Source organism: Heptranchias perlo, chromosome 25 (assembly GCF_035084215.1).
Source record: "Heptranchias perlo isolate sHepPer1 chromosome 25, sHepPer1.hap1, whole genome shotgun sequence".
NCBI classification, from domain to species: domain Eukaryota; kingdom Metazoa; phylum Chordata; class Chondrichthyes; order Hexanchiformes; family Hexanchidae; genus Heptranchias; species Heptranchias perlo.
The window spans coordinates 47552356-47573761 of NC_090349.1; the positions used below are offsets into that span (position 1 = coordinate 47552356).

The 21406-nt window shown below is 48.4% G+C and overlaps 1 protein-coding gene across 1 annotated transcript in view; it reads right to left on the reverse strand.

The window, feature by feature from the left end:
- The window catches only part of ncor2 (nuclear receptor corepressor 2), a 261584-nt gene that overhangs the window by 85013 nt on the left and 155165 nt on the right, over window positions 1-21406 (reverse strand). Inside the window, exon 17 of the mRNA XM_068006268.1 lies at window positions 15811-15873. Coding sequence (XP_067862369.1) covers window positions 15811-15873 — 63 coding nt within the window. The remainder of the gene's footprint in view (window positions 1-15810; window positions 15874-21406) is intronic.

Consider the following 21406-nt stretch of genomic DNA (forward strand, 5'->3'; position numbering starts at 1 on the left):
GCTACCGGCCTCTTACATACCTCAAATCAGCTGCTCCCGCGACACCAGCGAGTGCAGGTTTCGAAACCTTTGTTTCAGTTAAGAGACAAGTTATTAGCCACAGCTCTGGTCCTGAAAGCAGGTCAGGCTCAAATTCTTAGCTCGATGATACGTGAGAAATTCCAGCAGGCACATGTCCCAGCCACTGTGCTGTTTTGCAATAACTCCCAAAGGCCTCTCAGCACTGCAGATCCTGAGCTCACTGAAGCCTGTGCCAGTTGTGCGATTGATGCTGTTGCTATGTGTAAGAGTCATAAATTATCTGTAATCTTTCCACAGTTGACCCTGGCTCATCCTGTCCGAATGTGACCTCCACATGGCTGGTTAATAATGCTGCATAACTCTGTCGTGCCTGGAGTGTCTGTGAGCAGCAGCAAAGCGTGTCAGGCACATACACCCAAACGGCAACAAGTAAAGACTAGCACACCGCCCGATTCACCCTGCAGTGATGAACAAAACCTGCCCTGGTTCACACACACCAGCTGCTGGAGTAACAGGCACCACTGCATCTCCAGAAAGGGTAAACTCACTGACGGCAAGAGGGACCGAATGGCCTCCTGCTGTGCTAAAGATCTCGGATTAGTTTCTCAATCCGGGGAGGGGGGGGAGTTTCTTTCATTGAGAAGCCTTGGTGAGCACAGGACACAGACAAAGTGTAAATAGTAAGGAGAAAGGAAGTAGTGAGTGAGTGAGTGAGTGAGTGAGTGAGTGAGTGAGTGAGTGAGTGGAGGAGGGAGAGAGTGAGTGAGTGGGTGGGTGGGTGGGTGGGTGGGTGAGTGAGTGAGTGAGTGAGTGAGTGAGTGAGTGAGTGAGTGAGTGAGTGAGTGAGTGGAGGGAGAGTGAGTGAGTGAATGGGTGAGTGAGTGAGTGAGTGGGTGAATGAGTGAGTGAGTGGGTGAATGAGTGAGTGGAGGAGGGACAGAGTGAGTGAGTGAATGGGTGAGTGAGTGAGTGAGTGAGTGAGTGAGTGAGTGAGTGAGTGAATGGGTGAGTGAGTTGGTGAATGAGTGAGTGGGTGGGTGGGTGAGTGAGGGAGGAGTGAGTGAGTGAGTGAATGGGTGAGTGAGTGGGTGAGGGAGGAGTGAGTGGGTGGGTGAGGGAGGAGTGCGTGAGTGGGTGAGGGAGGAGTGCGTGAGTGGGTGAGGGAGGAGTGAGTGAGTGGGTGAGTGAGTGAGTGAGTGAGTGAGTGAGTGAGTGAGTGGGTGAGGGAGGAGTGAGTGGGTGGGTGAGGGAGGAGTGCGTGAGTGGGTGAGGGAGGAGTGAGTGAGTGGGTGAGTGAGTGAGTGAGTGAGTGAGTGAGTGAGTGAGTGAGTGAGTGAGTGAGTGTGTGTGGGTGAGGGAGGGAGGAGTGAATGGGTGAGTGAGTGGGTGAATGAGTGAGTGAGTGAGTGGGTGGGTGAGTGAGTGAGTGGGTGAGTGAGTGAGTGGGTGAGTGAGGGAGGAGTGAGTGAGTGAGGGAGTGGGTGAGTGAGTGGGTGAGGGAGGAGTGAGTGAGTGAGTGAGTGGGTGAGGGAGGAGTGAGTGAGTGGGTGAGGGAGGAGTGAGTGAGTGGGTGAGTGAGTGAGTGAGTGGGTGAGTGAGTGAGGGAGGGAGGAGTGAGTGGGTGAGTGAGTGAGTGGGTGAGTGAGTAGTGAGTGGGTGAGGGAGGAGTGAGTGAGTGGGTGAGTGAGTGGGTGAGTGAGTGAGGAGTGAGTGGGTGAGTGAGTGAGTGAGTGGGTGAGTGAGTGAGTGGGTGGGTGAGTGAGTGAGTGAGTGAGTGAGTGAGTGAGTGAGTGAGTGGGTGGGTGAGGAGTGAGTGGGTGAGTGAGGGAGGAGTGAGTGAGTGAGAGTGAGGGAGGAGTGAGTGAGAGTGAGGGAGGAGTGAGTGAGTGAGAGTGAGGGAGGAGTGAGTGAAAGTGAGGGAGGAGTGAGTGAGTGAGAGTGAGGGAGGAGTGAGTGAGGGAGGAGTGAGTGAGTGAGAGTGAGTGAGTGAGAGTGAGGGAGGAGTGAGTGAGTGAGAGTGAGGGAGGAGCTCACAGTTTGAGAAAGATTCTCATCATCTCTCCATCCTGCTGGAAGTTGATGAGATTTTACATAAAACGGTTTGAAATCGCTTTACTCTTCGAGACGAAATCCCAGACACCGGTCAGAATACGGACAAACCTCATTCTGATCTGAACTCGATTTTTTTTTAAAAAGCAGTTGCATCATTAACGAGCATTTCTTCAGATGGTGAAGCAGCAGATCGAGCGAGACCGGACGAGAATCATTTAACGAGCACCATCATTCTCTTAATTCAGCAATAATTTCCAAACCCGGTGCATTGTAAAGCTGTGGGGTTAATGTGGGCTGACAGTCTTTGTACCGCAGCAGCCTGTAGAAATTCCACAATAAACTAATGCTAAACACCCAGGCTAATGGTGGATTCCAGCTATTCTGGGAGTAAGTGCACCTCTGGATTAAAACCCAGACCTTGTAACGTTCAAAATCTGGAATATTTCTGCATCGTAAATTCTACCGAAAAAATTTCTATTTGAATTAAAACGAGCTCCTGATGGACTCTGGTCTTCAGCGTGTCAGTGGTCAGCGGTCAGCGTCCAGTCCCTCGCACGGTTAATGTGCTGTTATTATTGCCCGTGCTGTGCTCCAGTGTGGGAACACAGCTCAACATTCAATCCAACGATTTATCTCCAGATTTTGCTCCTTCCACAAAGTGTAAAGTTGACCTGTCTCATGCACCACTGGATGACAACACTAGAGCAAGATCCAGTGAGAGGCAGGAGCCCAGAGAGCGAGCCCTGGGCACAGAGATCCAGCGAGGGGCAGGAGCCCAGAGAGCGAGCCCTGGGGCCACAGAGATCAGAGATCCAGCGAGAGGCAGGAGCCCAGAGAGCGAGCCCTGGGGCCACAGAGATCAGAGATCCAGCGAGAGGCAGGAGCCCAGAGAGCGAGCCCTGGGGCCACAGAGATCAGAGATCCAGTGAAAGGCAGGAGCCCAGAGAGCGAGACCTGGGCACAGAGATCCAGCGAGAGGCAGGAGCCCAGAGAGCGAGCCCTGGGGCCACAGAGATCAGAGATCCAGCGAGAGGCAGGAGCCCAGAGAGCGAGCCCTGGGGCCACAGAGATCAGAGATCCAGTGAAAGGCAGGAGCCCAGAGAGCGAGACCTGGGCACAGAGATCCAGCGAGAGGCAGGAGCCCAGAGAGCGAGCCCTGGGGCCACAGGGATCAGAGATCCAGTGAGAGGCAGGAGCCCAGAGAGCGAGCCCTGGGGCCACAGAGATCAGAGATCCAGTGAGAGGCAGGAGCCCAGAGAGCGAGCCCTGGGGCACAGAGATCCCATGGACCGGGGGAGATATAAAGAACAGCAAAGGGAAACAAAGAAAATGGTGAGAGCTGCAAAAAAGGGAAGAGGAGAAAAAGCTTATGAGGGATATCAAGGACAACACTCAAGGTTTTAACAAGTATATTAAGAGAACTAGGGTGGCTGAGAGTAATGTGGGCCCCTTAAAGACAGACGCAGGTGATATTGTAAATCAGGAAATGGCAGACTTGTTAAATACTTACTTTATATCAGTCTTCACAATGCAGGAAGAGTGTAAAATACCAGAAGTGCAGCAAGACTAAAAATAAATCAAGGGGAGGAACTAACTGGATTCAATATAAGTACAAAAATGGTAATGGAGAAAATAATGAGACTAAAGAGAGGCAAATCTCCAGGACCTGATGGTTTCCACCCCAGGGAATTAAAAGAAGTCGGTGAGGAAATTGTTGATCTGTGAGTCATAATCTTCCAAAATTCTCTTGATTCAGGAATTGTCCCCTTAGATTGGAAAACTGCCAAGGTCACTCTACTATTTAAGAAAGATAAGAGAGATAAACTAAGAAATTATAGGCCTATTAGTCTAATGCCAGTTGTGGGGAAGGAACCAGCATCGACCATTAGGGACAGAGTGACTGAGCATTTGAACAAATATGAGCTGATCAGAGAGGGCCAGCGTGCATTTCTAACGGGGAAGTCATGTCTAACGAACCTAGTTGAATTTTTGAGGCGGTAACGAGCGTGGTAGATAAGGGAGAGTCTGTGGATGTTATTATATGGACTGCAGAATGTATAGAATCATAGAAAGGTTACAGCAAGGAAGGAGGCCATTCGGCCCATTGAGTCCGTGCCGGCTCTATGCTAGAGCAATCCAGCTAGTCCCACTCCCCCGCCCTATCCCCGTAGCCCTGCAAATTTTTTCCTTTCAAGTATTTATCCAGTTCCCTTTTGAAGGCCATGATTGAATCTGCCTCCACCACCCCCTCGGGCAGTGCATTCCAGATCCTAACCACTCACTGTAAAAAAGTTTTTCCTCATGTCACCTTTGGTTCTTTGGTCAATCAGCTTCAATCTATGTCCTCTGGTTCTTGACCCTTCCACCAATGGGAAAAGTTTCTCTCTATCTACTCTGTCTAGACCCTTCATGATTTTGAATACCTCGATCAAATCTCCTCGCAACCTTCTCTGTTCCAAGGAGAACAACAATTCTCCAGTCCTCTGGCACCATCCCCGTATCTAAGGATGTTTGGAAGATTATGGTCAGTACCTCTGCAATTTCCACCCTTACATCCCTCAGCAACCTAGGATGCATCCCATCCGGACCGGGTGAGTTATCTACTTTAAGTACAGCCAGCCTTTCTAGTACCTCCTCTTTATCATTTTTTAGCCCATCCAGTATCTCAATTATATCTTCCTTTACTGAGACTCTGGCAGCATCTTCTTCCTTGGTAAAGACAGATGCAAAGTTCTCATTTAGTACCTCGGCCATCCCCTCTGCCTCCATGAGTAGATCTCCTTTATGGTCCCTAATCATCCCCACCCCTCCTCTTACTACCCGTTTACTGTTTACATGTCTGTAGAAGACTTTTGGATTCCCTTTTACGTTCCCGCCAGTCTATTCTCATAATCTCTCTTTGCCCCTCTTATTTCCTTTTTCACTTCCCCTTTTAACTTTCTATATTCAGCCTGGTTCTCACTTGTGTTACCAACCTGACATCTGTCATATGCCACTGTTTTCTGCTTCATCTTACTCTCTATCCCTTTTATCATCCAGGGAGCTCTGGCTTTAGTTGCCCTCCTTTCTGCCTAGTGGGAATGTACCCAGACTGTCCCCGAACCATCTCCTCTTTAAAGTCCGCCCATTGTTCAATTACAGTTTTGCCTGACAATCTTTGATTCCAATTTACCCCGGGCCAGATCTGTTCTCATCCCATTGAAATTGCCCCTCCTCCAATTGAGTATTTTTACTTTAGAGTGGTCCATGTCCTTTTCCATAGCTATTCTAAACCTTATGATATTATGATCGCTGCTCCCTAAATGGTACCCCACTGACACTTGCTCCACTTGGCCCGTCTCATTGCCTGGAGCCAAAACCAGCAATGCCTCCTTCCTCATTGGGCCAGAAATGTACTCAAGAAAGTACATCTAAACACACTGCAAAAATTCCTCCCCCTCTGCCCTTTACACTATTACTATCCCAGTCTATATTAGGATAGTTTAAGTCCCCAGTTATTATTACTCTATGGCTCTTACACCTCTCTGTAATTTCCCTGCAGATTTGCTCCTCTATATCCTTCCCACTAGTTGGTGGCCTATAGAATACACCCAGTAGTGTAATGGCACCTCTATTGTTTCTTAACTCTAACCAAGTAGATTCTGTCCTTGACCCCTCCAGGACATCCTCTCTCTCCAGCATTGCAATATTCCCCTTAATCAATACTGCCAACAACCCCCCCTCCTTTCTTTCCTTCCCTATCTTTCCTGAACATCTTGTATCCAGGAATATTTAGGTCCCAATCCTGCCCTTTTTTGAGCCAGGTCTCCGTTATCGGCCATGACATCGTATTCCCATGTGACTATTTGCTACTGGAACTCACCAACCTTGTAAACCAGTCTTAGACTTTCTTGTACTCTCTCTTAGTCTGATCCCACCTAATACTGTACTATTTCTTGCTCTAGTGCTGTCTGTCTCTCTCAATCCTTTGTGCACCTTGTTTCTCTTTCTAATGCTACATCCTGGTGCCCATCCCCCTGCCAAATTAGTTTAAACCCTCCCCCACAGCACTAGTGAACCTCCCCGCGAGGACACTGGTCCCGGCCCTGTTGAGGTGCAACCCGTCCGGCCTGTACAGGTTCCCCCTCCCCCAGAACGGATCCCAATGCCCCAGGAATCTAAAGCCCTCCCTCCAGCCACGCATTCATCTTCTCTATCCTCCTATTTCTATCTCACTAGCGCGTGGCACTGGGAGTAATCCAGAGATTACTACCTATGAGGTCCTGCTTGTTAATCTCTTTTCTAAGGACCTCATCCCTCTTTCTACCTATGTCATTCGCACTGATACGGACCATGACCTCTGGCAGTGACATCCTTGACCCTTGTACCAGGGCGGCAACATACCATCCTGGAATCACGTCTGTGGCCGCAGAAACGCCTGTCTGTTCCCCTAACTATTGAATCCCCTATCACTATCGCTCTCCTGACCATTCTCCTCCCCCCCTGTACAGCTGAGCCACACACGGTGCTGTGGTCTTGGCTCTGGCTGCACTCCCCAGAGGAACCCTCTCCTCCACCAGCATTCAGAACTGAACATTGATCAGAGAGCGAGGTGCCCTCAGGAGGCTCCTGCACCACCTGCCTGGTCCTCCTTGTATTCAGCAAGGTTCCACATAAGAGACTGTTAACAAAATGAGAGCGCATGGAATTGGAGGCCTGTTAACTTGGGCTGGGAATTGGTTAGGAGGCAAATAGGGATAATGGGCAGGTACTCAAATTGGCAGGATGTGACTAGTGGTGTTCCCAGGGATCTGTACTGGGGCCTCAGCTTTTCACTATGTTTATAAATGACTTTGATGTAGGAATCGAGAGGTGTATACCCTAGTTTGGTGACGACACAGTTAGGTGGCACAGTAAATAGTGTAGATGGGAGCAGAAAGTTGCAAAGGGACATCGATAGATTCAGTGAGTGGGCAAAACTGGGGCAGATGGAGTTCAATGTGGGGAAAGTGTGAGGTCATCCACTTTTGACCTAAGAAAGTTAGATCAGAGTATTTTCTAAATGGTGAGAAGCTCGGAACTGTGGAGGAGCAGAGATTTAGGGGTCCAAGTACAGAAATCACTAAAGTTACTGGACAGGTACAAAAAATAATTAAAAAGGCTAATGGAATGTTGGCCTTTATCTCAAGAGGGCTGGAATACAAAGAGGTGGAAGTTATGCTCCAGTTGTCCAGAGCTCTGGTCAGACCCCACCTGGAGACTGGGTTCAGTTCTGGGCACCGCACCTCAGGAAGGATATATTGGCCTTGGAGGGGGTGCAGCACAGATTCACCAGAATGATACCGGGGCTAAAAGGGTTAAATTATAAAATCAGGTTGCATCGACCAGGCCTGTATTCCCTTGAGTATTGAAGATTAAGGGTTGAACTAATCGAGGTGTTTAAGATGATTAAAGGATTTGATAGAGCAGATAGAGAGAAACTATTTCCTCTGGTGGGGGGAGTCCAGAACAAGGGGGCAGAACCTTAAAATTAGAGCCAGGCCGTCCAGGGGTGATGTCAGGAAGCACTTCTTCACACAAAGGGGAGTGGAAATCTGGAACTCTCTCCTCAAAAACATACCGGAAATAGTGGGGAACCAAGGGTCTGATGAGAGGGAGGAACTTAAAGTAATTAAGATTAGTAAAGAAAAAGTTTTAGAAAAATTAATGGGACTAAAAGCTGACAAATCCCCTGAACCTGAATGGGGATTAGTTATCGGACAGAAAGCAGAGAGTAGGGATAAACGGATCATTTTCGGGTTGGCGGGCTGCCACAAGGATCGGTGCTTGGGCCTCAGCTATTTACAATCTAAATTAATGACTTAGATGAAGAACATTTATAGTTACATTAGGAAAAAGAGAGTGGTCAGGAGCAGTGTTGGCCCCTTAAAAACTGAAAGTGGGGATATTGTCATTGACAATGGGGAAATGGTGGACATGTTGAACGATTACTTTGCGTCAGTATTTACAGTCGAAAAAGAGGATAGCATGCCAGAAATCCCAAGAAAACTAATATTGAATCGGGGACAGGGACTCAATAAAATTAATATGAGTAAAGCAACAGTAATGAAGAAAATAATAGCACCAAAGAGTGACAAATCCCCAGGACCAGATGGTATCCATCCCAGGGTTTTAAAGGAAGTAGGTGAGCACATTGCAGATGCCCTAACTATAATCTTTCAAAGTTCTCTAGATTCAGGAACTGTCCCTCTAGATTGGAAAATTGCACATGTCACTCCGCTTTTTAAGAAAGGAGAGAGAGGGAATCCAGCAAATTATAGACCAGTTAGCCTAACATCTGTTGTGGGGAAAATGCTGGAGTCTATAATTAAGGATAGGGTGACTGAACACCTCGAGAATAACAGCACTGTGGGAGAACCTTCACCACACGGACTGCAGCGGTTCAAGAAGGCGGCTCACCACCACCTTCTCAAGGGCAATTAGGGATGGGCAATAAATGCCGGCCTTGCCAGCGACGCCCACATCCCATGAACGAAAAAAGAAAAAAGCTAATCAGAGAGAGCCAGCATGGATTTGTGAAAGGTAGGTCATGCCTGACAAACCTGATTGAATTTTTTGAAGAGGTGACTAAAGTAGTGGATAGGGGAATGTCAATGGATGTTATTTATATGGACTTCCAGAAGGCATTTGATAAGGTCCCACATAAGAGACTATTAGCTAAGATAGAAGCCCATGGAATTGAGGGAAAAGTACGGACTTGGTTAGGAAATTGGCTGAGCGAAAGGCGACAGAGAGTAGGGATAATGGGTAGGTACTCACATTGGCAGGATGTGACTAGTGGAGTCCCGCAGGGATCTGTCTTGGGGCCTCAATTATTCACAATATTTATTAACGACTTAGATGAAGGCATAGAAAGTCTCATATCTAAGTTTGCCGATGACACAAAGATTGGTGGCATTGTAAGCAGTGTAGATGAAAACATAAAATTACAAAGCGATATTGATAGATTAGGTGAATGGGCAAAACTGTGGCAAATGGAATTCAATGTAGACAAATGTGAGGTCATCCACTTTGGATCAAAAAAGGACAGAACAGGGTATTTTCTAAATGGTAAAAAGTTAAAAACAGTGGATGTCCAAAGGGACTTAGGGGTTCAGGTACATAGATCATTGAAGTGTCATGAACAGGTACAGAAAATAATCAAGAAGGCTAATGGAATGCTGGCCTTTATATCTAGAGGACGAGAGTACAAGGGGGCAGAAGTTATGCTGCAGCTATACAAAACCCTGGTTAGACCGCACCTGGAGTACTGTGAGCAGTTCTGGGCACCGCACCTTCGGAAGGACATATTGGCCTTGGAGGGAGTGCAGCGTAGGTTTACTAGAATGATACCCGGACTTCAAGGGTTAAGTCACGAGGAGAGATTACACAAATTGGGGTTGTATTCTCTGGAGTTTCGAAGGTTAAGGGGTGATCTGATCGAAGTTTATAAGATATTAAGGGGAACAGATAGGGTGGATAGAGAGAAACTATTTCCGCTGGTTGGGGATTCTAGGAGTAGGGGGCACAGTCTAAAAATTAGAGCCAGACCTTTCAGGAGTGAGATTAGAAAACATTTCTACACACAAAGGGTGGTAGAAGTTTGGAATTCTCTTCTGCAAACGGCAATTGATACTAGCTCAATTGCTAAATTTAAATCTGAGATAGATAGCTTTTTGCCAACCAAAGGTATTAAGGGATATGGGCCAAAGGCAGGTATATGGAGTTAGATCACAGATCAGCCATGATCTTATCAAATGGCGGAGCAGGCACGAGGGGCTGAATGGCCTACTCCTGTTCCTATGTTCCGATGAAGGGGCCAAATGCAATGTATCCAAGTTTGCTGATGATACAAAGCTCGGTGGGAAAGTAAGCTGTGAGGAGGATGCAAAGAGTCTGTAAAGGGATATAGAGAGGTTACGTGAGTGGGCAAGAAGGTGGCAGATGGAGTATAATGTGGGGAAATGTGAGGTTATTCACTTTGGTAGGAAGAACAGAAAAAAGGATTTTTTTTTAAATGGTGAGAAACTATTAAATGTTGGTATTCAGAGAGATCAGGTGTCCTCGTACAAGAAACACAAAAAGTTAACTTGCAGGTGCAGCAAGCAATTAGGAAGGCAAATGGTATATTGGCCTTTATTGCAAAGGGATTGGAGTACAAGAGTAAGGAAGTCTTCCTACAATTGTACAGGGCTTTGGTGAGACCTCACCTGGAGTACTGTGTACAGTTTTGGTCTCCTTATCTAAGGAAGGATATACTTGCCTTGGAGGCGGTGCAACAAAGGATCACCAGATTAATTCCTGGGATGAGAGGGTTGTCCTATGAGGAGAGATTGAGTAGAATGGGCCTATACTCTCTGGAGTTTAGAAGAATGAGAGGTGATCTCATTGAAACATATAAGATTTTAAGAGGGCTTGATAGGATAGATGCTGAAAGTCTGTTTCCCCTGGCTGGAGAATCTGGAACTAGAGGGACATGGTCTCAGGATAAGGGGTCAGCCATTTAGGACTGAGATGAGGAGGAATTTCTTCACCCAGAGGGTTGTGAATCTTTGGAATTCTTTACCCCAGAGGGCTGTGGATGCTGAGTCGTTGAATATATTCAAGACTGAGATTGATGGATTTTTGAACTCTAGGGGAATCAAGGGATATGGGGATCAGGCAGGAAAGTGGAGTTGAGGTTGAAGATCAGCTATGATCTGATTGAATGACGGAGCAGGCTCGAGGAGCAGTACGGCCTACTCCTGCTCCTATTTCTTATGTTCTTATGTTAAAAAGCTGTTGAGGCTGGGGGTCAATTGAAAATTTCAAAACCAAGATCGATAGACTTTTGTCAGGCAAGGGTATTATGGGTTAGGGAACTAAGGCACATGGATGGAGTTAAGATACAGATCAGCCATGTTCAGGACTGGATCTAGGGGCTGAATAGCTTCCTCCTGTTGCTATGTTCCACAGTATGAGAGCCAGTGAGGGGCAGGAACCCAGGCAGTGAGTCCTGGAACCATGTACACTTTTATGGCGTAATCAGAAATAAATGGAGCCCAGGCCTGATATGGAGGTAGAGGGACAGGTGACCAGAAGCTTGGGCAAACGAGTGGGTTTTAAGGAGGGTCTTAAAAGGAGGAGAGGGAGGTGGAGCGGTTCAGAGAGGGAGGTGGAGGGGTTCAGAGAGGGAGGTGGAGGGGTTCAGAGAGGGAGGTGGAGGGGTTCAGAGAGGGAGGTGGAGGGGTTCGGAGAGGGAGGTGGAGGGGTTCAGAGAGGGAGGTGGAGAGGTTCAGAGAGGGAGGTGGAGGGGTTCAGAGAGGGAGGTGGAGAGGTTCGGAGAGGGAGGTGGAGAGGTTCGGAGAGGGAGGTGGAGAGGTTCGGAGAGGGAGGTGGAGCGGTTCAGAGAGGGAGGTGGAGGGGTTCGGAGAGGGAGGTGGAGGGGTTCAGAGAGGGAGGTGGAGGGGTTCGGAGAGGGAGGTGGAGGGGTTCAGAGAGGGAGGTGGAGAGGTTCAGAGAGGGAGGTGGAGGGGTTCAGAGAGGGAGGTGGAGGGGTTCAGAGAGGGAGGTGGAGGGGTTCAGAGAGGGTGGTGGAGGGGTTCGGAGAGGGAGGTGGAGGGGTTCGGAGAGGGAGGTGGAGGGGTTCAGAGAGGGAGGTGGAGGGGTTCGGAGAGGGAGGTGGAGGGGTTCAGAGAGTGAGGTGGAGAGGTTCAGAGAGGGAGGTGGAGGGGTTCGGAGAGGGAGGTGGAGGGGTTCGGAGAGGGAGGTGGAGGGGTTCGGAGAGGGAGGTGGAGGGGTTCGGAGAGGGAGGTGGAGGGGTTCGGAGAGGGAGGTGGAGGGGTTCAGAGAGGGAGGTGGAGAGGTTCAGAGAGGGAGGTGGAGGGGTTCGGAGAGGGAGGTGGAGAGGTTCGGAGAGGGAGGTGGAGGGGTTCAGAGAGGGAGGTGGAGGGGTTCGGAGAGGGAGGTGGAGGGGTTCGGAGAGGGAGGTGGAGAGGTTCAGAGAGGGAGGTGGAGGGGTTCAGAGAGGGTGGTGGAGAGGTTCAGAGAGGGAGGTGGAGGGGTTCGGAGAGGGAGGTGGAGGGGTTCAGAGAGGGAGGTGGAGAGGTTCAGAGAGGGAGGTGGAGGGGTTCGGAGAGGGAGGTGGAGGGGTTCGGAGAGGGAGGTGGAGGGGTTCGGAGAGGGAGGTGGAGAGGTTCAGAGAGGGAGGTGGAGGGGTTCGGAGAGGGAGGTGGAGAGGTTCGGAGAGGGAGGTGGAGAGGTTCGGAGAGGGAGGTGGAGAGGTTCGGAGAGGGAGGTGGAGGGGTTCAGAGAGGGAGGTGGAGGGGTTCGGAGAGGGAGGTGGAGGGGTTCGGAGAGGGAGGTGGAGGGGTTCGGAGAGGGAGGTGGAGGGGTTCGGAGAGGGAGGTGGAGGGGTTCGGAGAGAGAGGTGGAGGGGTTCGGAGAGGGAGGTGGAGGGGTTCAGAGAGGGAGGTGGAGAGGTTCCGAGAGGGAGGTGGTGGGGTTCAGAGAGGGTGGTGGAGGGGTTCGGAGAGGGAGGTGGAGGGGTTCGGAGAGGGAGGTGGAGGGGTTCAGAGAGGGAGGTGGAGAGGTTCAGAGAGGGAGGTGGTGGGGTTCAGAGAGGGTGGTGGAGGGGTTCGGAGAGGGAGGTGGAGGGGTTCGGAGAGGGAGGTGGAGGGGTTCAGAGAGGGAGGTGGTGGGGTTCAGAGAGGGTGGTGGAGGGGTTCGGAGAGGGAGGTGGAGAGGTTCGGAGAGGGAGGTGGAGGGGTTCGGAGAGGGAGGTGGAGAGGTTCGGAGAGGGAGGTGGAGGGGTTCGGAGAGGGAGGTGGAGAGGTTCGGAGAGGGAGGTGGAGAGGTTCGGAGAGGGAGGTGGAGGGGTTCAGAGAGGGAGGTGGAGGGGTTCGGAGAGGGAGGTGGAGGGGTTCAGAGAGGGAGGTGGAGGGGTTCAGAGAGGGAGGTGGAGGGGTTCGGAGAGGGAGGTGGAGGGGTTCAGAGAGGGAGGTGGTGGGGTTCAGAGAGGGTGGTGGAGGGGTTCGGAGAGGGAGGTGGAGAGGTTCGGAGAGGGAGGTGGAGGGGTTCGGAGAGGGAGGTGGAGGGGTTCAGAGAGGGTGGTGGAGGGGTTCGGAGAGGGAGGTGGAGGGGTTCGGAGAGGGAGGTGGAGAGGTTCGGAGAGGGAGGTGGAGAGGTTCGGAGAGGGAGGTGGAGAGGTTCAGAGAGGGAGGTGGAGGGGTTCAGAGAGGGAGGTGGAGGGGTTCGGAGAGGGAGGTGGAGGGGTTCAGAGAGGGAGGTGGTGGGGTTCAGAGAGGGTGGTGGAGGGGTTCGGAGAGGGAGGTGGAGAGGTTCGGAGAGGGAGGTGGAGGGGTTCGGAGAGGGAGGTGGAGAGGTTCGGAGAGGGAGGTGGAGGGGTTCGGAGAGGGAGGTGGAGAGGTTCGGAGAGGGAGGTGGAGGGGTTCAGAGAGGGAGGTGGAGGGGTTCAGAGAGGGAGGTGGAGGGGTTCAGAGAGGGAGGTGGAGGGGTTCGGAGAGGGAGGTGGAGGGGTTCGGAGAGGGAGGTGGAGAGGTTCAGAGAGGGAGGTGGAGAGGTTCGGAGAGGGAGGTGGAGAGGTTCGGAGAGGGAGGTGGAGAGGTTCGGAGAGGGAGGTGGAGGGGTTCAGAGAGGGAGGTGGAGGGGTTCAGAGAGGGAGGTGGAGAGGTTCGGAGAGGCGATGCCGGACCGGGAGCCAATGTAGGTCAGCGAGCACAGGGGGGATGGGGGAACGGGACTCGGTGCGAGTTAGGATACGGGCAGCAGAGTTTTGGACGAGCTCAAGTTTATAGAGGGTGGAAGATGGGAGGCCGGCCAGGAGAGCAGTGGAATCGTCCAGTCTAGAGGTAACAAAGGCACGGATGAGGGTTTCAGCAGCAATGGGCTGAGGCAGGGACGGAGATGGAGGTGGAAGTAGGCGGTCTTGGTGATGGAGAGGATATGGGGTCAGAAGCTCAGCTCAGGGTCAATAGGATGCCGAGGCTGCGAACGGTCAGTCTGCACAGACAAGCTCAGGCCTTTGTGAACAGATCAAAAATTGCTGATTAAAGAAACTCATCCTTCAAATAAATATCGTTCTCCCGTGCAGGCTCCAGGTTTCCTGAGGGTCTGGTGTGGACAAGGAACTACAATATATTTCAAGGCTTGAAATGAAAAGCAAACGTATTTAAGGATGGATTTGGAACTGCATGGCCATGGTGAATGAAGGGTTAACTACGTTGCTAGCTTTGTTTTTATTTAACCACTTTTTAGTTTACTCTCGATTCAGCCAGTCTGTTACCCTATGTCCTGACTGGATTAGTTGGCTGGTTTCGGAGAATCTTCACTTTGACCTTAGTTTTGTTTGTACATATTCTGTTAAATAATACCAGCGAGCAAACTCATGAAATCCAAGCAAGGTCATGGAATCTGTGAGAATCTGCGATCAGTCCGACCAAAGGAATTGAAAGGACCAGCACTGCTCGTGAAACAAACCACCGTTACTCTGCCTGGGCGTTAATCACCGTTTTTTTCACTGCCGCTATGGGGATAACGCACAAATCAGCCCTGTGCTTCTTACCAGCTCCTCTTTCTGCAAGTGGCCAAAAGTGGGAGTCAAGTGTCGAGTGCAATGACGCACGGAATCAAAATATAACATGGCGTTGCAACATACACAGTGCTGCTAACGTACAACTCCACTTGGAATTAAAGTGCTATCTCCCCTTCACTGGATTAAAAGGTCGTAACTCTTTAAACAACTGCAGCCATCGAGAACTTCTTTTGAACATGGAGAAGAAGAACCACAAAATGACACGAAATCTTTAACCTCTTCCTGTTCTGACGAAAGGTCATCGACCTGAAACATTAACTCTGCTTCTCTCTGTACAGATGTTTCCAGCATTTTCTGGTTTTATTTCAGATTACCAGATCCGCAGTATTTTGCTTTTGTTAAGTTGTTGGACACTGCACATCTGCCGGATGTGGAATGCCTGAATTGAGTTTTAAATTTTGCCAATTTATCCCGTTTTCAAAGAACAAATTCCTGTCCAAAAGCTTCCCGTTACTGCTCCAAACCAATGACAGTCAGAACCATCACCAACACCGAATAAAGCCACACACAAAATCTTCCACAGCAAACAGCTCAACCACAACTTTCCCCTCTGAAAGATTTGAGAGTGTCAGCTCAAAACAACCGAGGAAAATTCATCGCTTCAGTCCAATGAGGTAAAAGGTGCAGTTTCTGAGACACGGGCTTCTCATTGTTCTGTGTCTCCATCTAAATCCTGCCCTCCTTTCATAATCCAAGATTATGGCTGACAAAACTATTAACTTCTTCCAGTTCTGACGAAAGGTCATCGACCTGAAACATTAACTCTGTCTCTCTCTCCACAGATGCTGCCTGACCCGCTGAGTGTTTCCAGCATTTTCTGTTTTTATCACTGATGAAAGTCAGGCTACTTTTAGACAAATTTACTTTGTGTGGTCGATACAAATGGGGACATTTTGACACTGAAATAGTCTCCCTGGAAACACTATTGCACAATGTCACATGAAATCCAGAGGGAGCTGCACCAACAGTACTCGGAGAGATGAGGTAAAACACTGAGTTAAGTCTCTCCACACAAACTACATCGACATATAAACAGAATTGTAAATTAATCAGCGTGAGTCCAACTACGGCCGTGTTGCACAATTGCACAAGAGAACATCGGTGAGGTAAGCAGAGGAATCTCGAACCTTTTTTGGCGACTTCCATTTCTTCCTCTGTCCAGCGAGAACTTTCAACAGGTTCGGAAGAAGCTGCAAAATAAATTTCAGACCTTTAACACGGGGTCTCCACAACTAGTAACTAGTACCTTTAACACGGGGGCTCCACAACTAGTTACAAACACGTTCAACACGGGGTCTCCACAACTAGTAACTAGTACCTTTAACACGGGGGCTCCACAACTAGTTACAAACACCTTTAACATGGGGTCTCCTCAACTAGTTACAAACAACCTGAACGCGGAGCGTCCACAACTAGTTACAAACACCTTTAACAAGGGGCCTCCACAACTAGTTACAAATACCTTTAACACGGGGGCTCCACAACTAGTTACAAACACCTTTAACACGGAACCTCCACAACTAGTTACAAACACCTTTAACACGGAACCTCCACAACTAGTTTCCAACACCTTTAACATGGGGCCTCCACAACTAGTTACAAACACCTTTAACACGGGGTCTCCACAACTAGTTACAAACACCCTTAACATGGGGTCTCCACAACCAGTTACAAAGAACCTTAACTCGGGACCTGCACAACTAGTTACAAACACCTTTAACACGGGGTCTCCACAACTAGTTATCATAACTTTTAACATGGGGCCTCCACAACGAGTTACAAACAACCTTAACACAGGGTCGACACAATTAGTTACAAACACCTTTAACATGGGGTCTCCACAACTAGTTATCAAAACTTTTAACACGGGACCTCCACAACTAGTTACAAACAAGCTTAACACGGGGTCTCCACAACTAGTTACAAACACCTTTAACACGGGGCCTCCACAACTAGTTACAAACACCTTTAACACAGGGCCTCCATAACTAGTTACAAACAACCTTTAACACGGGAGCTCCACAACTAGTTACAACACCTTTAACACGGGGCCTCCACAACTAGTTACAAACACCTTTAACACGGGGTCACCACAACTAGTTACAAACACCTTAAACATGGGGCCTCCATAACTAGTTATAAACAACCTGAACACGGGGTCTCCATAACTAGTTACAAACACCTTTAACACGGGGCCTCCATAACTAGTTACAAACACCTTTAACACGGGGCCTCCAAAACTAGTTACAAACACCTTTAACACGGGGCCTCCACAACTAGTTACAAAGACCTTTAACACGGGGCCTCCATAACTAGTTACAAACAACCTTAACACAGGGCCTCCAAAACTAGTTACAAACACCTTTAACACGGGGCCTCCACAACTAGTTACAAAGACCTTTAACACGGGGCCTCCATAACTAGTTACAAACAACCTTAACACGGGGTCTCCATAACTAGTTACAAACACCTTTAACACGGGGCCTCCATAACTAGTTACAAACAACCTTAACACGGGGTCTCCATAACTAGTTATAAACAACCTTAACACGGGGTCTCCATAACTAGTTACAAACACCTTCAACACGGGGCCTACACAACTAGTTACAAACAACTTTAACACGGGGCCTCCATAACTAGTTACAAACACCTTCAACACGGGGCCTCGACAACTAGTTACGAACACCTTTAACACGGGGCCTCCATAACTAGTTACAAAGAACCTTAACACGGGGTCTCCACAACTAGTTACAAACACCTTTAACACGGGGCCTCCATAACTAGTTACATAGAACCTTAACACGGGGTCTCCACAACTAGTTACAAACACCTTTAACACGGGGCCTCCATAACTAGTTACAAACACCATTAACACGGGGCCTCCACAACTAGTTACAAAGACCTTTAACACGGGGCCTCCATAACTAGTTACAAACAATCTTAACACGGGGTCTCCATAACTAGTTACAAACACCTTCAACATGGGGCCTCCACAACTAGTTACAAAGACATTTAACACAGGGCCTCCATAACTAGTTACAAACAACCTTCAACATGGGGTCTCCACAACTAGTTACAAACACCTTTAACACGGGGTCTCCACAACTAGTTACAAACACCTTTAACACGGGGCCTCCACAACTAGTTACAAACAAACTTAACACGGGGTCACCGCAACTAGTTACAAACAACCTTTAACACGGGGTCACCACAACTAGTTACAAACAACCTTTAACACAGGAGCTCCATAACTAGTTACAAACATCTTTAGCACGAGGCCTCCACAACTAGTCACAAACACCTTTAACACGGGGCCTCCATAACTAGTTACAAACATCTTTAACACGGCGCCTCCACAACTAGTTACAAACACCTTTAACACGGGGCCTCCATAACTAGTTACAAACAACCTTTAACACGGGAGCTCCATAACTAGTTACAAAGATCTTTAACACGGGGTCTCCACAACTAGTTACAAACAAACTTAACACGGGGCCTCCATAACTAGTTACAAGCACCTATAACATGGGGCTCCAAAACTAGTTACAAACACCTTCAACACGGGGTCACCACAACTAGTTACAAACACCTTTAACACGGGGTCACCACAACTAGTTACAAACACCTTTAACACGGGGTCACCACAACTAGTTACAAACACCTTTAACACGGGGTCACCACAACTAGTTACAAACACCTTCAACACGGGGTCACCACAACTAGTTACAAACAACTTTAACATGGGGCTCCACAACTAGTTACAAACACCTTTAACACGGGGTCTCCATAACTAGTTACAAACACCTTTAACACGGGGCCTCCATAACTAGTTGCAAACACCTTTAACACGGGGCCTCCACAACTAGTTACAAACACCTTTACTATGGGGCTCCACAACTAGTTACAAACACCTTTAACATGGGGCCGCCATAACTAGTTACAAACAACCTTAACACGGGGTCTCCACAACTAGTTAAAAACAACCTTAACACGGGGCCTCCATAACGAGTTACAAACAACCTTAACACGGGGCCTCCACAACTAGTTACAAACACCTTTAACACGGGGCCTCCACAACTAGTTAAAAACAACCTTAACACGGGGCCTCCATAACTAGTTACAAACAACCTTTCACACAGGAGCTACATAACTAGTTATAAACACCTTTAACACGGGGTCACCGCAACTAGTTACAAACACCTTCAACACGGGGTCACCGCAACTAGTTACAAACACCTTTATCACGGGGCCTCCATAACGAGTTACAAACAACCTTTAACACGGGACCTTCACAACTAGTTACAAAGACCTTTAACACGGGGCCTCCACAACTAGTTAAAAACAACCTTAACACGGGGCCTCCATAACGAGTTACAAACAACCTTTCACACAGGAGCTCCATAACTAGTTATAAACACCTTCAACACGGGGTCACCGCAACTAGTTACAAACACCTTTATCACGGGGCCTCCATAACGAGTTACAAACAACCTTAAACACGGGGCCTCCACAACTAGTTACAAACACCTTTATCACGGGGCCTCCATAACGAGTTACAAACAACCTTTAACACGGGACCTTCACAACTAGTTACAAACACCTTTATCACGGGGCCTCCACAACTAGTTACAAACAACCTTAAACACGGGACTTCCACAACTAGTTACAAACACCTTTAACACGGGGCCTCCATAACTAGTTACAAACACCTTCAACACGGGGCCTCCACAACTAGTTAGAAAGACCTTTAACACGGGGCCTCCACAACTAGTTACAAACACCTTTAACACGGGGCCTCCATAACTAGTTACAAACACCTTTAACACGGGGCCTCCACAACTAGTTACAAACACCTTTAACACGGAACCTCCACAACTAGTTACAAACACCTTTAACACGGGGTCTCCACAACTAGTTACAAACACCTTTAACACGGAACCTCCACAACTAGTTACAAATACCTTTATCACGGGGTCTCCCTCACTAGTTACAAACCACCTTAACACGGGGCCTCCATAACGAGTTACAAACAACCTTTCACACAGGAGCTCCATAACTAGTTATAAACACCTTTAACACGGGGTCACCGCAACTAGTTACAAACACCTTTAACACGGGGCCTCCATAACTAGTTGCAAACACCTTTAACACGGGGCCTCCATAACTAGTTGCAAACACCTTTAACACGGGGCCTCCATAACTAGTTACAAACACCTTTAACACGGGGCCTCCACAACTAGTTACAAACACCTTCAACACAGGGTCACCACAACTAGTTACAAACACCTTTAACACGGGGCCTCCACAACTAGTTACAAACAACCTTAACACGGGGCCTCCATAACGAGTTACAAACAACCTTAACACGGGGCCTCCACAACTAGTTACAAACAACCTTTAACACGGGACCTTCACAACTAGTTACAAAGACATTTAACAGGGGGCCTCCACAACTAGTTACAAACAACCTTAACACGGGGCCTCCACAACTAGTTACAAACACCTTTATCACGGGGCCTCCACAACTAGTTACAAACACCTTTAACACGGAACCTCCACAACTAGTTACAAACACCTTTAACACGGGGTCTCCACAACTAGTTACAAACACCTTTAACACGGAACCTCCACAACTAGTTACAAATACCTTTATCACGGGGTCTCCCTCACTAGTTACAAACACCCTTAACACGGGGCCTCCACAACTGGTTACAAACACCTTTAACACAGGGTCACCACAACTAGTTACAAACACCTTTAACACGGGGTCACCACAACTAGTTACAAACACCTTTAACACGGGGCCTCCATAACTAGTTACAAACACCTTTAACACGGGGCCTCAACAACTAGTTACAAACACCTTTAACACGGAACCTCCACAACTAGTTACAAACACCTTTAACACGGGGCCTCCATAACTAGTTACAAACAACTTTAACATGGGGCTCCACAACTAGTTACAAACACCTTTAACACGGGGTCTCCACAACTAGTTACAAACACCTTTAACACGGAACCTCCACAACTAGTTACAAACACCTTTAACACGGGGCCTCCATAACTAGTTACAAACAACTTTAACATGGGGCTCCACAACTAGTTACAAACACCTTTAACACGGGGTCTCCACAACTAGTTACAAACACCTTTAACACGGGGCCTCCATAACTAGTTGCAAACACCTTTAACACGGGGCCTCCACAACTAGTTACAAACATCTTTAACACAGGGTCACCACAATAGTTACAAACACCTTTAACATGGGGTCACCACAACTAGTTACAAACACCTTTAACACGGGGTCACCACAACTAGTTACAAACACCTTTAACACGGGGCCTCCATAACTAGTTACAAACACCTTTAACACGGGGCCTCAACAACTAGTTACAAACACCTTTAACACGGCACCTCCATAACTAGTTACAAACAACCTTAACACGGGGCCTCCACAACTAGTTACGAACATCTTTAACATGGAGTCTCCATAACTAGTTACGAACACCTTTAACACGGGGGCTCCATAACTAGTTACGAACACCTTGAACATGGGGTCTCCCTCACTAGTTACGAACACCTTTAACACGGGGTCTCCCTCACTAGTTACGAACACCTTTAACACGGGGTCTCCTTCACTAGTTACGAACACCTTTAACACGGGGTCTCCCTCACTAGTTACGAACACCTTTAACACGGGGTCTCCCTCACTAGTTACGAACA